Source organism: Macaca thibetana, chromosome 17, assembly GCF_024542745.1.
Source record: "Macaca thibetana thibetana isolate TM-01 chromosome 17, ASM2454274v1, whole genome shotgun sequence".
NCBI lineage: Eukaryota > Metazoa > Chordata > Mammalia > Primates > Cercopithecidae > Macaca > Macaca thibetana.
Window position 1 is genome coordinate 8720019 of NC_065594.1, and position 25406 is coordinate 8745424.

The 25406-nt window shown below is 47.3% G+C and overlaps 1 protein-coding gene across 4 annotated transcripts in view; it reads right to left on the bottom strand.

Moving 5' to 3' along the window:
* The window catches only part of SLC7A1 (solute carrier family 7 member 1), an 85325-nt gene that overhangs the window by 20561 nt on the left and 39358 nt on the right, over window positions 1-25406 (bottom strand). For all 4 annotated transcript variants that reach the window (XM_050766861.1, XM_050766863.1, XM_050766862.1 and 1 more), the window contains 4 exons: window positions 24708-24807; window positions 6085-6468; window positions 3076-3234; window positions 814-988 (listed from right to left, as the gene is read on the bottom strand). In XM_050766861.1, the coding sequence (XP_050622818.1) occupies window positions 814-988; window positions 3076-3234; window positions 6085-6454 (704 nt within the window). In that variant the 5' untranslated portion in view covers window positions 6455-6468; window positions 24708-24807. The remainder of the gene's footprint in view (window positions 1-813; window positions 989-3075; window positions 3235-6084; window positions 6469-24707; window positions 24808-25406) is intronic.

Below are 25406 nucleotides of genomic sequence, written 5' to 3' on the forward strand. Positions count from 1 at the left end.
CAAGGCAGTTTCAACCTTTAGTCTTAATGAAGAATCACACACAAAATCCAAGCCCCCATTCTCTATCCAGGGACCTAAAGAATTATGTGGAGATCTGACAGAAAAGATAAAAAAGATATGCTGTCACTGTTGAGCTTTTTTTCCTAGGTTATCTGAGCTTGTCGGTGAGGGCTGGGTGAGAGACCTGAGATGGCACAGGGTGGAGGTGTCACCTCCAGTTCCGGGTGTCTGCGTCAGAGACATGAGGGTGATGGGGCCACTGTCACCAGGGCTGGAGCAGCACAAGTCGAATGTCGGCGAAAGAGACTGTTGTGCTCACACTCTGACACTTCAGTCATTCTGCAAACCTTCAAAAGCAGTTTCATCTATTTATCTTCCCTCTGCATTATTAATTTAACAGGAAGGTATTCAAAGGTAAAGTGAGGTCACCATGGCACTGCAGAGAAAAATCTTTTCTGAACACAAAATTCGAAAGTTGGCCATCAAACAGAATCTGGGGAAAGAGGGATCATTTAATGAGTCTGACAAGAATCTTGAATGATACACAATTTGGAATTAGGGTGATGATTTTCTTTCCTTCAGTCTTTCTTGTCATACAATAGTCTTTCCATTTCAGGGGAATAAACCTTCACACAAACTTGATACACACAAAATACCCTCAGCTACTTCACTGCAAAAAAACAAAACAATTAACAACATATACTCCAATAATGTTTTTTTAAAAGCACAAGCCATCCGAGCCAGTTATATCCCCCATACAAGTCTATGTCATTAAATACCAAATAAGAAGAATTGTCAGAAGCAGCAACTCACTTGTTCAAACAGAGACGGCCTGATGTGTTCCCAAAATCTTCCTCCGTGAGCTGCCAGTTTTTAACTGACCCTTTCACAAATCCTGACACCATAATGAAGCCCAGGACCAGGACGTTGACACAAGTGAATATTTTGTTGACCATGGCTGACTCTTTCACACCAAGAGTTAAAAGTCCTGAAAAAGTGCACAGACACAAAACCTTGTCTAAGTGTTAACCACCAACTGGGAAGGTCCTTCCTGGATGGGGATAAGAAGGTGACTGAAAAAGAATCCAAGTGCATCGAGCTTCTGCAGACCTCTGTGAGCCTCTGGAATTGGGGTGGATTAACGATCTTTCTGGGGGCAGGGATCAGGGTCTAAATCACCAAGGTTGTGGGTGCTTCCCAGGCCCTCCTAGGTGACCTCCAGATCCCCTCAGAAGCCCATCCAGAGGCACCCCAGGACTGCAGAGATCTGGAGCACGCGCCCCTCTCATAGGGAGGGAAAGCCTGGACCCGCATACCAAGCCGCTCCCGCTCACTAAAAGAATGCATTGCTGGGAAACAGCCTCCAGGAACGATTCCAGGAAGAAACACTTTGCTCAGATTCCTGGGAGAACGGGCATTTTTCAGAAGAGGAAATTATTCTGGTTGACTTTGGGATGTTAGTGATACTAACAGTATGGTTCTGGAACCACTGACATACATGGTTCCTCATCGGACTCAGTGCATATAAAATAACATCTGAGCTAGGCTAGCTCTAGCTTGCAAACTCACATTTTTTTTTTTTTTTTAAGAAAACTAAGTAATAAAGATGCCCAGGAACCTCTGATAGCGCTGCCTTTGAGGCGTATGCCCCAGCACCACCTTAGGGTGAAGAGGTCATTCAGGTACTTCCGTAGCTGGAGTCTTTGCTGCGCAGGAAAAGTGGCACAGAAGGGGCTGGTACCACTCAAACACAGCCAGGATTTGAGACCACTGCTCTGCCATGGACGCCCCTCATAGTTTTAAAATAAAAACTGGTTGGGTGCGGTGGCTCACACCTGTAATCCCAATACTCTGGGAGGTGGGCAGATCAGTTGAGGTCAGGCGTTCCAGACCAGCCTGGCCAATATGGCAAAACCTTATCTCTACTAAAAATATAAAAGATTAACTGGGTGTGGTGGTGCGTGTCTGTAATCCCAGCTACTTGGGAGGCTGAGGTGTGAGAATCGCTTGAACCCAGGAGGCGGAGGTTGCAGTGAGCCAAGATCACGCAACTGCACTCCAGCCTGGGTGACAGAACAAGACTCTGTCTCAAATATAAAGTAAAATAAAATAAAATCTGCTGTACTTTTGAGATGGAATTATAAAGTACAGATGTTAGAAGAGAATTGTGTGATTAATCACAGGGAGAACACCTCAACACAACAATCTATTTCTTCTTTACTGTTCCTCCTTCTTAGGTTTATTAAAATGAAATCTCACCAGTGCAGACTTACTTTCTGACGCATGTTTCTGCCAGCTGGACCAGAAATACTGCTGAGACCAGCCTGAGTGAAGTTATTTCAATTATGTGGTGTGTAAAATAAAGCATGTCATTTTTAAAACTCATCCAAGATTTTCTAACCCCAAATGAGAATTTATCTGCATTTCAGCTTCACGTTTATACAGCCCCACAGAGCAAAACTCGCATTGCACTGGCCAAGACACGCACAAATGTCACCAGCAAGAAGTTGCCATCAGCTGTGTTCAGGCAGTCTTTGGGATTTTTCAAATTCTGTAACCACAACTCTGTCATGAAACTTATTTATTGAAAGGGTGTTTTGATGGTTGTTAGGTGTAAAACCATCCAAGTCGTCTTCAGACGCCCCAGGCACACATTAGTGTTCCAGACGGAGCTCATTCCTCCACATTTTCCTGGCTGATGAATGACAGCTTTGCTTTCCAAATGGTCATCCTCTGAGTCAAAAGAATTTTTATTCCCAGGACACTCATACAAAAAGCCTGCAGTGCTGACAAAATCTTATTCCACAAACAGCTAGGCTAAACACCTAAGATTCTCTTTTAATGAAGTGGCACACAACTCAGCAGCTATGAAGCAGGCCAGCCCTATCTGAATCTACAAGCAGCCATGAAGACAGGGACAAATAAAGATGCCTGCATGAAGTACAAAAACAAAACAAAAAGAAATGGGGTTGTGGTTTAAGAGATAAGTAAAGAAAAGAACTTAACAGGAGCCTCTCACAGAACCTTTGACCGTCACTCTGACCTGATCTCTTTTTCAGTGTGGGCTTTCTTTACCTGTCAAGATGAGAATTATGATCACCGCGAATATGTCAGGGTTTTCGGCCAGCACGCCGGGGGCGTTCAGAGCCATGTGTGTCCGTGAGAACTCCCCGATGGGTCTGCCTATCAGCTCGTCGAAGGTGGCGCTCCAGGCCCTCGCTACGCTTGAAGTACCTGCCCCAAAGCACACACAACAGAGGGGATATGAGGACAACGGTTAGCCAGGTACTTGTAGTGGAGCTCCATGTTCATAACATCATTGCAGGAGTCACTGACGGTGCACTGGAATCTGGCGGCAGCAGCCAGACCACAGCGTATGCTGAGCCAGAAGTGACGGTCAACTAGTGCTAAGTGCGAGAAGGCTTCTAGGGCCCACAGAGGAATGCATTTCACATCCCACCCAATATGCACAGGTGTATTCTATCAAATATACATATCCAAATAAAAAGTTTGCAAAACAAGTGTTACCCTTACCACCTGAGAGGCACTCTGATAGTATGCAATGCTACCTATTTTGTTGCATTGAAAAAGTAAACATTGATGACAACTCATGAAAAACTGATTTCATAATGCACTCCCGGGGTGCAGCTGGCAGTCTGCAGGAACCCCGGTCAGGAAGCCCTTTTTCTAGGAAACTCTTGGCAGCAGAGATGATGGCGCCTGCACCATAATTCTTCTCCCAGCAAGAAGAGGCGTCCTAGGAGGTCCTTGAAGGGGCTGAACCCCAGCTCAGGGACAAAGCCACTTGCTCACCTCAGAGTAGGCATCAGCCACCTCTGCCACTTTGTGCCTGAACGTGACTCGGAGGCCATGGCATCCCCAGAGTGCGGGACCGCAGACAGACCCCAGCTCTCCTCATTCTCCCCTCAGCCTGCACCCTCCAGCGCTGAAGAACACCAACAGGGCAGCACCCAAAATGCCAACAATAGTTGGCTGCTGTCTTTCACTCTCGTTCTCTCCTCTCATATAATTCTGGAGAGAGTCAGAATGCATTTCCATTGGTGTTTCTCAGGAAATGTCACTAAAATTCCAGTATTTTCATAGAGCATTTTCCTTTGTTTTCAAAGGGGGCCTTGTCGGTGACCATGGTCCCAATTATTCACCGCATACTGCCAGAGTCATCTGCAGAGATTCAATTTCACTATTGGGTCTTATGATAAGTAAGTATCTTTCCAACAACTCAGAAGTTTAACCACATTTCTTCCTCCTGAGCAGCCAATCTATTATGAATTCTGTAAACATGGTCTCACCATCTCCCTGTCACCCCCAAAGCGGCTGGCTCTTGGCAAATGTGGCTCCCAAACCCTGTCCTGCTCGATGAGAGGGGCTACCCCAGCCTTTATTCCCAGCCTACCCTCTCCCAATTTCTGAATCATGCCTTTAAAAAAAAAAAAAAAATGTTTGCTGGAAAAACTGCCCTTCCCAGCAGCTAAGGCTGCAAATATATTTTCATAATGCATGCAAATGTTCTCCCACAAGCAAATGGCACTCTGGCAGAGCCTTTCATTTGCTGGTCTAGAAGCTGCAAGCAGTTCATGCTCAATGTATATTTTATGCTCAGGTAAATCCTCTGGAAACAGAACGGTCCATTTACAATAGCTACATTCCCAGTGAGAGACCTCAGCTTGTGAGAACCATGTGTGGCTGTAAAGTTTTGATGTGGCATTGAAAGAAAACATTATGAATTTTATTTTAGAGCCCAGAAGACTAAGCTAGGTTGGCTCTCAGCAGATACTGCAGCTGCTGGAAAGAAAGCGAAGGTGGCGTTCAGAAAGCGTGAGTGTGTGCCCTCTGCCAGCTGTCCTGGTGAAGGGGGAGTGGTGCCCCCCATGCAGAGATAGGGCTGCGGGGAGCCCAGGGCTGGGACGGTCCCAGCAGGCAGCATGCGTGGCAGGGCGGGTGTGGTAGGGTCCAGTGGGAGCTGGCACAGAAGCAAGGCGGGACCCACATGGCTCGGCTGACCAGGTCTTACTGTTTTCTCGCTATTACCAAAAAATTTGAGAAAAAAAATAAATGGCACGTTGAGTGGCCGTGTGCACCCTTTGCTTCTTCTGAGACTTAGGTTTTTGTTTCTTTTAAGTTGACGTGTTCAACTTCAGTTGTAATCAAAATACAAAAAAGCATAAAGGGAAGCAAAGCGTGTTTACCTGGCAAACTGGAAAGATTTTCTACATTTGCTTCTTTATTTGCTGGGTGGTTGTGTTACAGGCCGATGTCCAGTGTCCACAATGCAGGGTAAGGGGGCCCTGGCTACGTGGAGGATCACAGTCAACAAAGGCCTTAAAAACATGCAGACCCACCAAGAGCCATTCTGCTCCTTAGACAGTTTTAAGGAAAAGAATCATGGCTAAGCACAAAAACATAAAGTAACTGTTTATAACAACAGCAACAACATAATGGAAACAATCTGAACAACCCATAAAGACATCCAATACATTACACGCTGTGTATAGAAATCTATACGAGGGTAGGCAAGCATTAGAAACGTTACCATGGAAAAATAGCTAATGATATGAGAAGTGTTTACTCTATGTTGTTTTATAAAGAGGTATACTGTACAAAAATATACATTTAAATTCACAAAAATGTTAAAATAGTTCTCTCTGTAGACAGTAAACTGCTGAACAGAGTGTCTTATGCCTTCGTGGGATCCCTAGTATCTAGCACAATGCCCAGCACAGAGCAGGTACTCAATAAACATTTACTAAAAGAATGAATGAATGAATGAATGAATGAATAAGAGAATTAGTTTCTCCACATTGTCAGGCAGGATATTTCTACTTTCTTCTTTGTGCTTTTCTTTATTTTCCCAGTTTTTCTCTATCAGTGATGCATTTACTCTAGTAACTAAAAAACATACTAAAAGAAACTAAATACTTTTAAATGAATCAGAAACATCCTATTAATTCTGTGCCTCTCTTGTTAACAAGAATGACCTCCCCACGGGGCATCCGCCCACACTTTAGAGGTGGGAACAAACAGAAAAGTGGTAGAGGGCACAAGCTCCGGACCCCCGGTACCTACCGATGATGTAGGAGAGGATTAAGTTCCAGCCGGTGATGAAGGCCCAGAGTTCTCCAACGGTGACATAGCTGTAGAGGTAAGCTGAGCCCGTCTTGGGGACCCGAGCACCAAACTCGCCGTAGCACAGGCCAGCCAGCACCGAGGCCAGCGCAGCAATCAGGAAGGAGATGACAATGGCAGGGCCCGCATTCTCACGGGCCACAGCTCCAGCCAGGACATAGACACCAGCACCCAGTGTGCTGCCCACCCCGAGGGCCACCAGGTCAAAAGTGTTCAAGCAGCGAGACAGCCGCGTCTCCTCCCGGCTACAGTCCACCACCTTCCGCCGCAGCATCTGCTGGCCAATGTTGAGCAGGACTTTGCACCCCATGTTGCTGTTCAGAGCTGTTGAAAAAGAACAAAGATGTTTCCTGATTGCTCCTCATTTCATTCCATCACTCTCATCTTATCACATTATTGAAACAGACAATGATCAGGTCCTTCATAATCATTTCCTGCTAAAATGCTTTAATTCGTAGAATTCCATTGATTGTCAGAAGCACACAGCCTTCTCCAGTTTCACCAGCACATACAGAATTATCCCAGCAGGCCAACAGATACAGCTGACTTCATTTCGAGGTCTCTGAGCTTCCACATTGGTATCAGGTCCTCTTAATGGAGACTCTTCCATGGGTGGAAATTGTGTAGTAGAGGAAACACACATTAATGACATTGTTCCTACACTCAGTCATCAGATAATATACCAGGAAAAACAAGGTGTTAGTTTAAGTATGCTGTAATAGAAGGCAAACCAAACCATATCGTAATTTCATGATTAAATTACATTATTAAATTATTAAAACTCAGAAGCCCTGAATAGCAATAACAATGGTTTTTTTAAGATCTTTCTAGGATCCCCTGAGGGTAAGGAGCCAGTTGTTTTCACTTTTAAGGTAACACAGAGGTAAGTGGAAGCAGAAAAATGTTGAGTTATTACCAGTGAGGGCTTTTCATCACTTACTACTCCAGGAAGCACTTTTCTTCTGGGCTGAAATGTCAGCCCAGTGTGCTCTGTGGTACATGATATATATGCATATCTGATGTGTTCTTGGGCACTTATCACGAGAGGACATGTATCCATCCATCCCACCCTCACATGGGACACACCCCATTAGGGCCCAGGACACCCTGTGCCTTGTGGGGTGGCTCTGAGATTGCTTTCCTCCAACCTACGGGCCCACCTTGCCTGGCCAGACGCAACAGGTGAGCCCTTGGCAAGGACAGGCCAGCAGCCACCCTCAAAAAGGCGGAGCTTTGCCCCCCACATCTGAAGGGAAGAGACTTCCTTCCACAGAGTCCAGGATGGAAGGGTGGGGGTGGGAAGACAGATAAACTCTTCAGTGGAGAAACCCGAGGACCACTGCCTGCAGCAGGTGACCGAGGCCAACGACAGTGACAGTCATGTTGGCAGAGTGATGTGATGAGAGGGGCACTTCATCTCCCTGGTCTTTCCCCCAAAACCCACAGCCCCAGGCTAACCATGGGAAAACCACCAGACACATTCCATTCTACAAAATACCAGACTGAGTGTGTCAAGGTCATCAAAAACTAGGAAGTCTGAGAAATGGCAGAGCCTAGAGGAGCTAAAGAGACGTGAGGACTAAATGCCATGTGGGATCCTGTATGGGATCCTGGGACAGATAAAGGACACCTGGGAAAAACGAGAGAAACCTGACTCAAATATGGATGTCAGTTAGTGAGAGCACATCAATATTGATTGTAACCAGTGTACCCACCAAAATAAGATACACATTCCTAATATGAAACGGTGAGGGGCACATGCAAGCTCTGTATGCTTCACCATTCTTCTGTAAATCTAACACTATCCTAAAACAGAGTTTATTTTAAAAATCTAAGACAAAACAACAGCACGTGCACAAAGAAGCTATCATCATGACTTTTGGCTACTGAGGTACACACAAAAAACCATCAATTATTCATGTTGATCATCAGTTGGTATTTATTGACCTAACTTAGCTGCAATTAAGTCACTTGAGATGGTAAGTCTAGAAAAGTCCGTGCCTAAGCACCTGAACACTTCCCTGCCTGCCCACACCTTTGCACCCGCAGCTGCCGGGCAGGCACAGCGCAGCAGGGCCTCCCCAGGCTGCAGCTCAGGGCCCCTCGGCAATGGTCACATCACTGATCAGCTCCAGGTCGGGCAGCAACTGGGAGCGGTGCCTGCTCTGTTTTATCTGACAGGCCAAGGGAAGAGAATAATCCCAAGACTCAAAAATGTGAGCTAGAATGGGGAATAAAAATCATCTGATCCTATGCCTTTGTTGCAAAGATGGGGAAAACAGCTGAGAGCCAAGTGTCAAACAGGGTCACGGGCTCTGCAGGCACCATCCTCTGGGGTTCCGGCAGCATCACAGGTAGGAAGGAAATGATATCATGGTGTAGCAGGTGGGGCAAAGTGGGGAGGAAATGAGGAGGGAGCGCTGCTTGTGGAACAGCGATGGAGCGGGGAAAATCAGACCTCAGAGTTTGAGAAGAGCAGGAAAGGGCGCCTGAGGCCAAGAGAAGAGCAAGCCGAGAGAGACGGATGGCTTCCCAGGTTGTTTACAGCAACACACGGGACTGCTTCTGCAAGCTCTCGAGCCAGAGCAGTTCTGAGCTGTCTCAGCAAGGCAGGGATGCCTGCGGCTTCCTAGGCAGTTAAGTGAGAGCCTCTGAGTGGCACCAGGGAGGAGGAGGAGCAGGAACCAAGGACCTAGTGGTGCTGGGACCCCAGGATCTGCAGGCTCAGGGGGTGATTTCTCCTGGAAATGCCTTTTTCTTTTCTTCCTTTTGGGGAATTAGCCAGATTTATTCAAGTCAAATTGTAAATCACAACAAAGCGTTTAGTAAACAATTGCTTGCATAGTAAATTGAAAGGGAAAATGCAACATAGCCCTCAGCTGAAAAGCCTATGCTGGGAGATGTGCAAACATTACTGCAGTCACTTCTCAATATCCTTTTTGGCAGGGAGGGGAGTAGTTTAAGTAGACGAGCCTTGAAGAGAAACAGGGTGTGAAAACTCCTTATGACTTGCACTGTTTGGGATCTGGTGGGGAAATGTGGCTGGGGGATGCACAGACAGTGCCTGTCTGCGTCCAACCTCTCCCAGATGTGATTTCTGCTCAAGAATAAGCAGATTCTCTCCATAAAATACTAAAGGCCAGCCAGGCGCGGTAGCTCAAGCCTGTAATCCCAGCACTTTGGGAGGCTGAGACGGGCGGATCGCAAGGTCAGGAGATCGAGACCATCCTGGCTAACACGGCGAAACCCCGTCTCTACTAAAAAATACAAAAAAACTAGCCAGGCGAGGTGGCGGGCGCCTGTAGTCCCAGCTACTCAGGAGGCTGAGGCAGGAGAATGGCGTAAACCCGGGAGGCGGAGCTTGCAGTGAGCTGAGATCTGGCCACTGCACTCCAGCCTGGGTGACAGAGCGAGACTCTGTCTCAAAAAAAAAAAAAAAAAACTAAAGACCAAGTGCAAGGGAAAGACAATGCTACTCAATAGAATTTTCTTTCCTAGGCCTCATAGGATAACATAACCTACATGCCCAGAAGGTGAGAAGGGGTCGCCCTGCCTTTCTCTGTTCTGGGCTTTTCAGGAGGGCTGTTCCCTGTTTGCACTCCTTTCTCAAAAATGTGCTGTTGTCCTAGGCAGAACCAAAGCTACAAGAGTAACCAAACGGATTCTTGGCAAGGAGCGCACCGGAGCCCAGACACACTCCAGTTACATAGTTCTGGGCCTCCGTAGAACAGAAGGCTAATGTGAGCCGGCTGCTCGCATAAGAGGACAAATGACGCCTGTGGAGGTGCGCAGATGCAAAGCCTTACACATGCACCTGTGTCACCACCAGCACAGATCACTGCTACCAGTTGAAAACCCACTCAAAGAACCAAGCAACTTATGCTGGGGGGACCTCTGTACACCCTTCAAAATGAAGGGGTGTCACCACCAGCACAGATCACTGCTACCAGTTGAAAACCCACTCAAAGAACCAAGCAACTTATGCTGGGGGGACCTCTGTACACCCTTCAAAATGAAGGGGCAGGTGATTACATCACTGTAAGCTTAGATACAGATAACGGTTTTCTAACATCATGTGAAAAGGGCCTTTCTGGTGAGACATCTGTGCACAGATGCAGCTCATTTTCCCTGAATAGGTACGCAGTGGCCCATTTGCTTTCGGTATAGTTCTTGGCCTGTTTCCCCCTCACCAAGCCCAGGGAAGTGCTGGAGGGAAGTGTTTGGGTCTCAGCGGGGTGGGGTGGGGACAGCTGGGACCCCTACAGGAGATTACTTTTACCTTGGTTACTTCTTAAGTATTGCTTGCTATCTAGGGAGAGGGCAAACTCAATTCCTTTGGAAGACACTGGAACAAAGATGCTGCCAACTGCTGCTGAGAAGCCCAGAGCCGATAATCTGGAGAACATAAATGTCTCAGGCTAGGTGTTCACTCCTACTTCCCAGGGTAGGAGAAAATGAGACACTTACTCTGTCTTGGGTTTATTTTAGGAAATATCCTGTCTCCTTGGAAGTAATGCAAAAACCTGTTCTCCAAGTGGTTTTATCTGTCAGCATTTTGTACACATCATACCAGTTCTTACATTCATGCCAGGACTCCAAAGCTGGTTGTTCAACCAACAGTGAGGCTGCACAAAGCTACTCTGCACAGAATTAGCCTAACCATTCCAACCCCAGCAAGCAAAGTCAGGTTGGTAGAGACTGCCTGCTGTTGGGGTTTACACAGAAAGTTGCCAGAATACTTTGAGAGCATTACGTGGAAATTAGGTGAGGAGGAATTTATACAACAGTCAACGCCTCCTTTTATTTGAGGGTTTGATGGAAATCTTGCAACCCCAAGTGTCTCGGATCCATCTTGCTCCCTGTCATTTGTTATCAAAGAACATTTACCTGCGGGGTATCCTCAGAAAAGCAAGTTTCCCACAACAGGAGTTCTAACTCTGCATTCTATTCTAGGAACCACTACATAACACCAGGAGTTTTACTGGCCCAATGGGTCAGAATTTGAGATAAAGACTCTTTTCCGCTCTATTTTAAAGATTTCTGATACAAGCGAGCAGGGGTGGATGGTGTGACGTTTCCAGCCTTGACTTTAACGGATCTTTCCACCACTGATACATTCCAGCTTAATGGCCTCCTTGGGGGACGGGAGGAGTCAAAAGCAAGCTGTTACACTATACTTGGAAATGCCCTTCTTTCAAGAAAATCTTCATCTTGGGATCTTTAAGAAGCCAACACTTTTAGTTTGCCCTTTCAGTGGCCTTCAGAATGGCCGGGTCCCGGGAGACCCCTTTCTCCAGGCACCTGGCGGGAGCCAGCCAGAGGAAAATCTTTCACCCTTGCAGGAGAAAGACTGTGGTCCACGTTTGTACCAGGCTAAGGAATCTCTGTCTTTGCTAGGGTGGTAGCACTATTATAGGATACCATGAATGGGTGGGCATAGTCAATGGCGTCTTTTCAGCTTTCCTCAACAAGAGTGGCTGGCCAGCCTCATGGCTGGCATGTGGGCAGCTGCCCAGCAGTCCCAGAGTGCTCTAGACTGAGTGTGCACAGAGGGGCAGGGCTCGCACAGCTGAGTGGGCTGCAGCCACAGGTGGGAGAAGGGGACACTGGCCATGGTGGGAGAGGATGTGGAGTCTCAATGACAAGGGCAAAACCTGTGTTGAAGGAAGTGATCTCAAACCAGGATCCACTTCCCCACAGATGTTAGGAGGCCCAGGTGCAAGAACTCAAATTTTAAAAAACAAGTCAGATCAGATGGAGACGGAAGGAGGTAGGCATGGTGTTATAAAAAAAAAAAAGAGGTACGAAAGTGATAGAACTAAACACAGTCTTGAGAAGCAGCAATGGAGGTCCCTTAACAGGCAGAAAGAGACTCAGAACAGAAAAGGAATGTAACGGTGGTCAGTGCCTGAGACCATCAGAGGACAGGTCATATCTGACCTAACATGGACTCATTAATCCCGGGTGAACTGAGCCTGCTACAATGGTAGATATCACGGTCTTTCTCCTGTCATCAGAAGCCACTGCCAGTTTGGGCATGAGGGGCAGGGAGCAGATAGGAGGACTGATCTTAACAAGTTTAGTACATATCAAAGGGAAAATCCTTATTTATAAAAATTCAGTTCATATACAATGTATAGAAGACTGACAAATACAGACTAGCATAATTGGGAAAATCATGAGTGACATGCTCACAAATGTTGAATATAGTTTAAGATCATTCTGGATGTTAACATGATGTCACTAAGAGAAGGGGAAAAAATGAGAAAAATTCTTCCTGTCCAAGAGTAGGAAAAATTATGAATAACTTGTAATAACATATGACAAAATAATGCAGCCATTAAGAATGTCTTTCTAGACTATGTATGGACAATGAAGAAACGTTCACAACAGGTTCACAGAAAAATACTACAAAAGTATATATTTTTGGATAAGCAAAATACATATATGTATCCTTTAAATGCCAGATAAAAAGTATATCAAAATATTAATAGCAGTAATTTTATTATTCACTATCGTAATACTTTTCAAAATTCTCTTTAAAAATTCTCTTTTATTTTTGTCATTAAAAAATACATACAATTCTTTCCACAGTCATTCTGCATTGCAGAAGGCATGTTCACCTACAGGGAGTACAGGCAGAGAAAACCTTTCACCGTGCAAAGTGTCACTAAAGACTACATGAGCTCGGCCAAGCGCAGTAGCTCATGCCTGTAATCCCAGCACTTCGGGAGGCCGAGGCGGGTGGATCAGTTGAGGTCAGGAGTTGGAGACCAGCCTAGTCAACATTGTGAAACACCATCTCTACTAAAAATACAAAAATCCCAGCTACCCAGGAGGCAGAGGCAGGAGAATTGCTTGAACCTGGAAGGCGGAGGTTACAGGGAGCCGAGATCACGCCATTGCACTCCAGCCTGGGTGACAAGAGCGAAATCTGTCTCAATAAAAAGACCACATGGGTTCATTCGAAACCAGCCTGGGCCACATGGCAAGACATCATCTCTACAAAACATTTAAAATTAGCCGGGCACTGTAGTATGCATCTGTGGTCCCAGCTACTTAGAAGGCTGAGCCAGGAGGATGGCTTGAACCCAGGAAATCAAGACTGCAGTGAACTGTGATCACACACTGCACTCCAGCCTCGGTGACAGAGGGAGGCCCTGTTTCAGAAAAAAAAAAAAAAAAAAAGACTAAATGAGCTCCACGACCATAAGAAAACTGAATTGGAGAGAGTAAATCAAAGAATCAAAAGTATGAGGATGGGAGGGGTGGTTCAAAATTATGCAGCTTAAAAGAAAAAAAACAAACAATAGTCCACTTGTGCAGTGAGCAGCAGAGAAGGAAATGGCACAGTGCAAGGCCCCAGTCTCACTGGGAAGAGGCTCTGCCTAGAATGAAACATGACTTCTGAGCTTGGAGACTCTTTTAAAGGCCCCAAGGTCTACATCTGGCTGACCCCAGGCAGCTAGTGACATGCTGAGGATATAACTAAATTCCACCCAAAGTGACTGATCCCGTGCCTGTTATGTGCAAAGCACTGTGACAGCTGGGGTTTAAGAGAAATGGGCAAACCCCGTCCTTATTCTTGGAAAGCACAGAGTGGTGGGGTGGGGTGGGAGGCTGTGAACATACACGGCGACTCCTGGAGCACTAGGGTCCCGAAGGGGAGTGTGGGACAAGGAAAAGGTCTGTCTCAAAAAGCCACTACTTTCATGGGGGAAAAAAAAGGTGGCCTTCCCTCAAGAAGTACAGAGGCACAGAGCCATTTGGGCACTTCTGTATATCGAGCTGGAGGCCTTGGTTGTAGACACTTTACACTCTTCTAAAATCCACAAGCTGCAGGCAATGTGACTGCTTGAGTCTGGCACAAGGCGGGCCAAGGGCCAGCGTGATGGCTGAACCGGGGGTTTCAGTCCTTCAGGCCTTGGTGACTTCACAATCAGAAAGCCTGAGAGCCCCGCCTCCCGGCCACAGCTTCTGCCTACTGACTCAACAGGGCTGGTGGCAGAAGTTCCCAGGGACCTCTGAGGTCCCATAGACAAGGTCTACAGCCCACCACTCTAAGTCTTACAGCAAAGGCAACATTACACGGAGAGGAGTGTGGGAGGAGGCAGGGATCAGAGGTTCCGCAGGAGGAGGGAGAGGGGTGGGGAGGAGGCAGGGATCAGAGGTTCCACAGGAGGAGGGAGAGGGGTGGGGAGGAGGCAGGGATCAGAGGTTCCACAGGAGGAGGGAGAGGGGTGGGGAGGAGGCAGGGATCAGAGGTTCCACAGGAGGAGGGAGAGAGGTGGGGAGGAGGCAGGGATCAGAGGTTCCACAGGAGGAGGGAGAGAGGTGGGGAGGAGGCAGGGATCAGAGGTTCCGCAGGAGGAGGGAGAGAGGTGGGGAGGAGGCAGGAATCAGAGGTTCCACAGGAGGAGGGACGGGGTGGGAGGAGGCAGGAATCAGAGGTTCCGCAGGAGGAGGGAGAGGGGTGGGGAGGAGGCAGGAATCAGAGGTTCCGCAGGAGGAGGGAGAGAGGTGGGGAGGAGGCAGGAATCAGAGGTTCCGCAGGAGGAGGGAGAGAGGTGGGGAGGAGGCAGGAATCAGAGGTTCCACAGGAGGAGGGAGGGGATGGGGAGGAGGCAGGAATCAGAGGTTCCACAGGAGGAGGGAGAGAGGTGGAGAGGAGGCAGGAATCAGAGGTTCCGCAGGAGGAGGGAGAGGGGTGGGGAGGAGGGAGGGATCAGAGGTTCCACAGGAGGATGGAGTGGGTGAGTGGGGGTCATGTGGGGAGGAGACGACACGAGGCTCTACCGCAGGTGCCATTCCCTGGGCTGAGCAGCCACCAACTGCAGAACAGCTTCCAGGCACAGTGGGGAAGTTGCCCAGCCAAGGAACAACTGCCAACAGAGGCCCCAAAGCAGGCATGGCAGAGACCACACGCACAGCATCGGGCTTCAGCCAGGTAAAAGCAACTAAGGAGCGCCAGGTCCTACCACTCACACCGTGAAGAGGCCCAAACAAATAAACTAACAGCCCACAGGCCGAAAGTGGACAATGCTGTCCCAGGAAGGAGCCCAGTGAGATCTTTACAGCGTGAGTCTGTTGCTGAAATGGTTTGCAGTCAGTAAACCGTTTTCAACTTTTAATGTCATGAGAAAACATCAAGTCCAAAAGAACATAATATAATCCCAATGAGTACATACATATGTGGGTGTAAAATCCTAAAATATTAACTCAGATTATAGGTATGTTTTTGTTGTTATTTTCTTCTTTTCCATCATTTGCTGTGTAGTCTAGAATGACATGTCACGTTTTCAATGAGAAAACAACAGTAATGACTAAAAACACCTAACATCCTGGGGCACTGGCCAAATTAAAGTCCTTTACATAGTTTACTTCATCTTTTCGCCCCTTATCAGGTAGGCAATACCTTGCATTCTAGAGACAAGAAGTTGCAGGCTTGATTACAACTCAGTAATTCTCAACGCTGGTTGCACATTACAATCATCTGGCGAGATTTTTTTTTAAGTAATGATTTCCGGCCCCACCACAAATAAAATAACTTCTATAGCATTCTCCCAAGGAACGTCCCCAAGGGCATTTGACTAATGAAAGGTGCAGCTGGGGCTCAAGCCTCACTGCCTCCAAAGCCTTGAACTGCCCTCTGAATTGGATCAACAAATTCTGGGAAATGGCATGGCGGCGAGGGCCGTGGGGAGAGGGTATAAAATACAGAAGAGGGCACAGATGGCACTGTGGCCTGGCAGAGGGGGCACAGGCGACACCACACATGCCTCATCGGAGGGGGGGCAAGCTCTTTCCACTGACTCAACTCGGCCCCCTCATGATGCTCCCCCAGGCCAAGGGCTGCATCCCGATCATCCCTCCATGCCCCTGGCACCTAGCAGGCACCAAATAGGATTGACAGGACCACAGCACGTGCAGCACTCAGTAATTACCAATGACCTGAAATTCAGGAAGCTAACGGGACACTCACTTTTGTCTCAGGTAATCATCACCATGACCATCAACAACTTGTGAGGGTCTTTCTATCAAAGGAGATCTTATTAGCTGAATACTGAATGGTTTCATTCACCAAGGAATACATGTGTTTCTCTAAATGAATATAAATGTAAAAACCTGCTAGTTACAGATTAAAATCTAAAGCAACAATCTTGTCTAGGAAGCCCTCTCTAAGCCCGTCTCCTGACAGGTAACCTCTGTCTGCGCCCTCTCCCCACCCCCTTCACCCCCATCAGACATCGCCCCCATGCCACTGTGGGGACCAGCTCAGGTCCCCACCACTCTTTCTGCCCAGGTTTCCATAGGCCCAAATGCATTGTGTTCAACAAGGCACAGTGTCAGGGTCTCTGTTTCTACTTGTGTAAAATGAAGATGGGATGGTCCTGCCACTGCAAGGTGCTGTGAGGCTCACATGAGGCAACATACTAGGAAACACCCAGAAAACAGAGCTCGCTGCTCTTCAAATGCAAATAACTATCAGCATCACCCCATTAGTAGCTATTACTGCCTCATAATACTATTTTCTTTTAAATCTCAATTACAATCTGTTGGTCACTGTCTCTGCCTCACAGAAGCACAGGGCAGACAATCCCCATCAGCTCAAGGTTCCCATCACCAGGGTTTCCCTTCATGGAATCTTTGCCACAGGCACTGTGAGTACCACCCACTCCACTCAGCTCACGTCACCCAATTCTGTTTACCCAAATCAAAGACTGACTTAAAAAAACGAGAAGCCGGTGGAAAAGCTATCAACGACATCTTCACAAAATCCAGAGAACACCCGAAAAGCGTTTCCTCCCGCAGCCAGCAGGATGAGTGGAGAGTCGGTGTCTCTCGACGTGTTTTCATCATCAGAGGGCAGTGCTTCATCGGGAGAGACGCCCACACCCTGCATGCAGAAGTGTGTTACAACAAAAACGGGTATCCCAGCCTATCCTACTGGAGCCAGGGCTCCTCTGACACGTGCCTTTTCATCACACTTGGGCAGCATGGAAAGAAAACATCAGTCTGCACACCCTGTGGGCAGGTCCTCGGGGAGACTCTCTGCTGCCTCCCAAGTGCAGCATCAGTGAGCCAGAACCAACCAGGGAGCTGGCCCGACACAGCGGGAGCTCCCATGCAACAGGCTTTACGTCTGCGCGCACTGCATCGGGGCCTTGGAAATGGCTATGGAACCGGCTCTCACATCTCAAGAAGAAATCTGTTCTTTAAACAAATTTGTTCATTTATTTAAAAAGAAATGTTTTAAACAAAGCTCCCCCAAGATTAGAACACTGGCACTTCAATTTTCTGAGCCTCTAAGGTATCCTGGGAGTTAAATTAGTTTTCTTTCCCTCCTTCTAAATATTTCCTCTTTCAAAAAGCACAAGGAGAATCAGCATTGCAAACGAGAGCAAAGCAGAGGATTCCATGCCAACTTAACTGAATTTTCACTGGACATTCACAGACTGGTATTTTCCTACTCACTCACTGATTCACTCAACAAACCTTTAATAAACCCAGGCAGTCCACCAATTCACACACAGGCCTGGGGACACCTTAATCCATAAACTCCTGGAAATGTTCACTTCTCCCCCAGTCTCCCCACCATCACAAGCAACTTTTTTTGTGAAAAAACTTGGAACTCCTAGAAAATTCACTGGTTCAAGAGGAGACAAAGAAAACCTATGAACAATGGAGCACAGCCCAGGAACAGCCTCAGAGTGAGCGGGGCCGGCTAGAAACAGCCAATATCACACAACACCAGCTCCACGTCACACACAGGCATAGATGTACTGCTGCATTAAATCCTCACAAGGAAGCAATCAAGTCACAATTGCTAGGTAGCTGGCGGATTATATTGCCTGCCGTCACATAACTCGTAATAGTGAAGCCAGGATTTGAACCCAGGTCACCTAATTCCTGAAACCCTATGGCCTGCCAGGTGCCAAATTGACTCAACTTTGACCAAGCTCATTCTCCCTGCTGCCTGACAATTCTTACTTTATTTGTTACCCTGTCTGAAATCCTACAAACATAAAAGAGTCATAAGTGACAACCTCTTCTTGAATGTGACACCCCTGTAAAAATGAAGCCCATTATTATTCATGCAGTGGAGTGAAATCAATGTAATCCATCCACTTCCCATCCAGCCAGCTGCTAGCCAACACCTGCTGGCTGTGAGGTAACAGGAACTTTATCTGGGACTGAGGAAAAGTGGGTAATTTTGGCCGCAGGACCCAACCGGGGCTTCGGTGGAAAGTTGTAGAAAGGATACAGACAGCAGAGGCCTGGAAGGGGTATGTGGAAGGAAGTGGCAGATAAAGCAGATGGATTACATATTACGCTGGAGATATGATGTCCCTGATAAAAGTAGGGAAAAAGTGTCAAAATAACATATAGCAGTCCTTAAAACAAAAACATAAAAATAAGTGTATACAAAGAATGGTAGTGCAGGAGGAAGTGAGGCATTTGTCTCTAGACAGAAGAAGATTATGAATGGTTCCTTCCATATTTCGACGATTTTCAAATAATGAGTATGCACTGCTTCTGAATTAAGGGAAAGAAAATCTCTTTTAATGAAATCAACAAAGAGGGAGAACAAAGGAAGGCATGAGGGTCCCAGGACAAGCCAAGCCCACCTCGAGTCTGTCTAGGAGATGCTGATAAGCGGGTACACGGGGCTTCATTATGCTTTTCCCTTTATATTTGTACATGTTTGGAAATTTCCAAAATTAAATGTAAAAACAAAGGACTTCGTCTGGGGCTGACCCAAAAAGCACTGAGGAAACTCCACTACCTGCACCAAGTACCTCACTCCCCAACCCCAGCGCCAGGACAGCCCCAAAATGCTGTAAGTGACAGCCACATGTTAACTAGTTAAAGGGTCTTTTATATGGGATTAGGTTGAGCCCTATGAAACTGTCAATATTCAACCATTATGACCTAGAAAAACAGCCAAGAGTCAAAGATGTGTAACAGGCAGACCTGTCCTTAACTCTCCTGGCAGTGTCCTGAGACACTTCTCTGGGCCTAAGTCTAAATCAATAGAAAGTCAGACTGAAAAGCAACCATCTCTCATACTATAGCCTCTACCAGAAAAGCTGATGTGAGCACCAAGGAACAGACTTAGGCATGGTTCACAGGTTATGCAAAAGCTGGTGGCTGTCTAAAACGTTAGGCGCACGCGTTTAGAAGCTATACACTGGAAGGACCACAAGTGAATTCTGCGGTTCACTCCTTCTTACGTTTCGACAGGTAACAACCTCACTGGGGAGATGGAACCCATGCCCGCCGGACAACAGGTGGCATGTCAGTCACTGGGCGAGGCTGGCACGCTGATCTGTGATCTGTGACTTGGGGCAGGGCAGGGTGGCCCTTTTAGGGGTCTTCAGTGGTCAGCTAAGGGATTTACACCTTTATTTAGACGCAGAGTTTTAAAGCAAAGGAAGAGCATCCACAAAACATGATCTTGGGCAGACTAATCTGGTCTGTGTAAGAAACATTGAGGGGGGAAAACAGAGCACGAGGACTTCCAACTTCTCGAGGTCCAGCCTTCTCCTTTTCGGTAGCAAATCAATATGCTCGCCTTACAGCCCAATATTTTAATCCATCTCATATAACACCTTTGCGTAAGCACATGCTGTGACCTTTCCTATTGATCTCTTTGTTCCCCGGTCCCTGTTTTTTCTCAAAGAGCCCTGACACACACATAAAACACACGCCCGTAGTTACCATGGGGATTATCTACGCAGTTCATGTCATGCACCAGTAATTCCCACCAGGAAATGCCACATTTATGGCAGGTCTTCCTGCCGCATTCACAACCACACTTTTTCACTGGTGACCAGAATTTCAGACACTCACTCCAGAAGGAACACACTTTTAATCTGACTTCTAATCTCAAAAGAATGTCACAGCCTATTGGCCTGGCTGACCACCTTGCCTGTCTTCAGTCTTCAACAAGTACTGGTTGTACTTTTCTAATGACGAGGCCTTCTCTTTATGTGGAGCGGACGTGCTAGTGGGCACTGAGAGAATAGCCTCTAGCAGAGAGGAGAATGTGATTCAATTTACCTGCAATTCCTTTCAGGTATCTGGAAACAAATGGCCAATTGTCCGCATGCTCGCCTGAACGATCAAAGACCGGGAGAAAACAGTGCCCACGGACCAGGAGGAAGCCAGCTCCATTCCTTCCCACCGCATGAGAGTGCCAGAGGGGGTGAAGGGTGGAGCGGCCCTTTCAGCACACCACGTGGTCCGTATTTTATCATCCGTCACTGGCAGTGCCACCTGCATTGCTTTCATCAAAGGCGCCAGACCAACACCATGACCACACACTGTCACTCTGGAGTGCCACCCCAACTTGACCCTGGAGCCAGCCCCTCAATATGCCAACATTCAACTCAAATGTTCCAGACCATGCATAATCAAAATTCTTCCTTTTTTGGTTATGGCTTTGTGACAGTCAGACTCTACATTTCACAGAATCAGGAGAAAAAGAGAGCACAGCTTACATCTATTGTTTGTTTGTTTTTTGAGACAGAGTCTCACTCTGTCGCCCAGGCTGGTGTGCAGGGGCACCATCTCAGCTCACTGAAGCCTCCGCCTCCTGGGTTCAAGCAATCCTCCCACCTCAGCCTTCTGAGTAGCTGGGACTACAGGTGTGCATCACCACATCCAGTTAATTTTTGTATTTTTAGTAGAGATGGGGTTTCACCATGTTGGTCAAGCTGGTCTTGAATGACCCCAAGTGATCCACCCACCTCAGCCTCGCAAAGTCCTGGGATTACAGGTGTGAGTGACCATGCCCAGCCACTTCTATTGTTTTTTAAGGAGTTCTTAAAGGCTGAAAAGAGACATTTTAACATATGCCACAAATAATATTCTCTACAGTCCCCATGGCCACAGAAAAACCTACTGTATAAGGATCTCTTGCCTGCTAAAGTTCACTGACATGCCAGTCATCTGAGACCCAGGACCACATTTTCCTATACAAAGAACATGACAAAGCTGCAGTTAAGTTCCAAGGCAGCTCACAAAAAGCCATTTAACCCACCTCGCTCCTAAAGTAGGACTGGGCACTCCGGAGCCACCCACCAGCCAGCAGGGCCAGTGATGGCTCAGGGCATCCATGCTGGCTGCAAGGGTAAACGGGTCCTGTTGGGCTGGGACCCTGTAGAAGGTTTAAAATCAGGGACAAATGTAGTAAAAAAGCAAGGAAGAAAGTAATTTCTTATAAAAATAGACAGCAGATGGAAACCACTTTTCAGCTCCCCCTTCCAAGGAGTAAGGAAAGCTGACCTGTGCTGGGCTGGCTTGATGAGGCAAGCAGCCATGCTGGGGAAGCTCACATGACAACCAACTGCAGGTGGCTTCTGGGAGATGCAGGCAGCTGCTAGGAACCGCGAGTGGCCTCTCAGAGCTGACAGCAGCCTCCACATCAGCCAAAAAGAGGCCACGACTCCGTCCTACAACTACAGAACATGAATTCAGCCAACAACCTGAGGGAACGTGGAAGAGGACACTTCCCTAGTCAAGCCTCCAGATGAACACCAAGCCCAGGCCAGCATCCAGACTGTAGCCCGGTGAGACCCCAAGCACAGGCCCCAGCTAAGCCCTGACTCCTGCTCTGATTCCTGGCCCATAGAAACATTGAGAAAATAAGATGTGTGTTGTTTTAAGCCAGAGAAATAGATGACTAACCACGGTCCAAACACTCTCGTGTGATAATGAGTGAACTGGCGTTCATTTGCTCACTGAATCCTTGTGGGTCTAAGAACAAGAGCAGCAACCTTCTTTAATACATTGCTTCAGTGGTGGGGATAACCATGACTTTGCCTGAAACTATTTCATTTAACGGAGGCTGAATGATTTGAAAGTAATTTCCTCCTTCTGGAAAAATGCCATATATTAAATAGCTGTTACTTCATTTTTTAAAAATTGGGTGATCTTCCTTGGGCCATGGTTGTAGGGAGTTATGGGAGCTATAAAGATGAGACCATACATCGTCCCTGCCCTCAGAGTGCACACTATGGAAAGAAAGAAGCAAGCAAGTAACTGTTCACAATGATCCACCCATGCAACAACTACCTATTATTCCCCTACTATGTGCCCTCTCTCCTTGCAGAGACTAAGGAAGTGCAGGGAACAGAACAGAAGAGAGAAGACAGAATGTGATAAACCAAACAACAAGCGTGGCCAAGACTGAAAGGCCTCCAGGAGATGTGGCACCTATGTTACCACCTGGCCTGATTCTCTTGGACGGGAAAAGGTGACATCATGGCAGTGCCCAGTAAGCCATAAATTCCCCCGATTCAGACAGGGTTCAGGACTTGTGCCCCAACACCACCCAAGGGCTTCCCCTCACACCTTGATAATGCACTGCCCAGCCCTAGAAGCGGAAGACTCTGACTTAGGCTATTCACTCAGATGTCAACGCCCAGCCCGTGTCAGGTAACACCGGAAGGTGTTCTAAAATAGTCTGTCAAGACAGCAGAAACACATCTGACTGGGGCGGTGGAGGGGGGAAGAATGCAGAATGAACTCACTCTAATTCAAGTCATTCTACTAATTAAGCACCTAAACAGGGAAGGAAAGAAAAGGGTGCTCAAGGCTCACACACCCCAACACACAGTGGCTTCTGGCCTGTGCAGAACATCCTCCCACTTCCCTGCTGGCCGGCAGCTAATTTTACCCACTGTCTTTGGGAAGGTGCACCTGGTAATTCTGCACCTTTGTTTCTGACATTGACAAGGCTGTAGCAGCCTCATAAACAAGGTGCTTACTTATAGCCTAATCCTCCCCCGGAGCTTGAAGCTTGTGGGCAGCCCCTCCTTCCTCCTTAATTTTTATTTCAAGGCAGCCTGCTCAAAGTTGCTTACATGTGGCAAAGGTCACTGGCTATATCCCCCCCAGAAGTCCTTCTGATTAAGATCTCAGTGTGGGCTGCTGAGCCTGGGTATGTCTGCATTCCTAATATAGCCATAGTCTCAGAATTAACTATATGAATGGCCTCAAATGACTGTAAGAATGTGAGAGAGTGGGAGACAAGTCAGGTGAGGGTCATTACACACACACACACACACACACACACACACACACACACTTTCCCTCAACTGAAGAGTTTTAGCTCTATTTTGTGTAATAAAATAGCAATGATAATGATGAAGCCTCCATACTCAGTAAACATTTTTAGTTTAATGGAGAAATGGCCAGAGCAATTAGTTTAAAGTATTTTATAGCGGAACTCTTTTTCCCAAATGTTGGGAACAGGCCCCCAAATCTGGCCATACACCAAATCTCTGCAGCACTGTGTTATGTTCGTGATGGCCATGATGCCCACGTTGAAGGTCGTTGGTTTACTGGAATGAGGGCAAGGAACACCTGGCCCACCGAGGACAGAAAACCCCTTAAAGGTGTTCCTAAACCACAAACATTACCATGTGTGATCCATGCCTTAAGGACACGCTCCTGCTGCAGATAACTAGCCAGACCCATCCCTCTATTTCCCATAAGGAATGCTTTTAGTTAATCTATAATCTATAGAAATAATGCTTATCACTGGCTTGCTGTCAATAAATATGTGGGTAAATCTCCGTTTGGGGCTCTCAGCTCTGAAGGCTGTCAGCCCCGATTTCCCACTCCACACTCTATATTTCCGTGTGTGTTTCTTTAATTCCTCTAGTGCTGCTGGGTTAGGGTCTCCGACTGAGCTGGTCTCGGCACCCAAACTACATCCTACGCCAAACCCAAATAGAAAAATCAGACAAAAATGAAGCTACTCGTATTTAAAGAAAGAGAGGGGACACAGAGCCTCAGTGGCCAGCCTTGACTGCCCCCCTGCCCCACTTGGCTCTTATGCCCACTTGGAATTAACTCTCAAGCTGCAAGGAACAGCCTGAAACACCACTGCCCTAGAGCAGACGGCTACAGCCCCTGAACCAGGAACGAGTTACAGCAGAATTCCTAAGTAAAAGGGAGAGAAGTAAGGAGAAGAGTCAGAAGAATGGGAGCAAGATGAAAAGTTCTGGGGTAGGAAGAGAACTGGAAGCAGCCCTTGACCCTGAGAATTGCAAAGGCTCCAGGAGTCACACAGAGAAACACAGCAGGACACAGCACAGCCGCTGTGCTGCACGCCAGTGCCCAGGAGCTGGGTGGCGCACAGAGCACGAGACACAGTGCCCAATGTCCGCACCAGGAATGACGTGGGACAGCTCCAGGCTGATCCTTCCCCAGAGCCTGCCCTGGTGACCAGGCCTCAGGGACGGAAGGCCTGGCCAGCCACAGGATATCAAGAGTTCTGTTGGAAGGAAATGCAGGAATTTAAGGAACACACTCAAGTGAAAAGACAAGCTTGTTTTCTGCTGGGTTAATGGGTCTGGACAGTTAGCCACATGAGTCTGAAAAATTACAGCAGTTGGGAATCTGAAAAAGAAGACAACTGGGGGGTTTTAGTTGACAGTTAACTTAAAAAGTCAACAGACAACCAGCAGTCTAAATGAATAACATATTCTAGCACAAAACAGAATAACATATTCTAGCATGCTGCTGTCATGCTGACAGGTAGACTGTACCTGGACTACGACGTGAAGCCTCAACACCTTCTCACCAGAGGACAGCCTCGATCTTGCAGCAAAGAAGTGTCAGGAGGGATACGAGGAAGGTTTCAGAATCCTGAAAGGCAAGGAAGAGCCATCAGATATGTTCAGTTTCGACCCCAGAATCTCCAAGTCTGTGGCTGGTACAGTGAAAACGGATTCAGCTCAGCCCTGCAGTGGGAAACACATGCCACCTTAACAGCAACTGAAGACAGGGTTGACGGCAAAGGGGACCACCATGGGGCATCATCAGGGGAATTCAGGGAGAAGATGGGAAGCCAGACTAGATGCCCTCCACACCAGAGATTCCACCGCTTTACCTCTGAAATCGACTCTCATATTTCAAAGAGGAAGATATAAAAGCGTCACACTGGCAATTTCCACAAATCTAGGGCACAGTCGTAGGCATGCAAAAGCTCTGAGGAAGAAGGGGAGCGAGTCCGCTCCTGACACTGGTATTGACCAGCAAGGTCAGCAGGGGCAGAAAACATTAGCTGGTGTCTTCTGAAAACACTTGGACTCCAATTCGTACAATCGAGCATTCGGTGATGGAGTTCTATGGGTACTATTAACAGCTGCCATGGCAGCACGGAGCACACGTCTGCCCATAACACCAAGAGTCTCAGCATGGGCAGAAGGTTATCCTAAATCTGGGAAGCAGGACCTTGTTGCCTT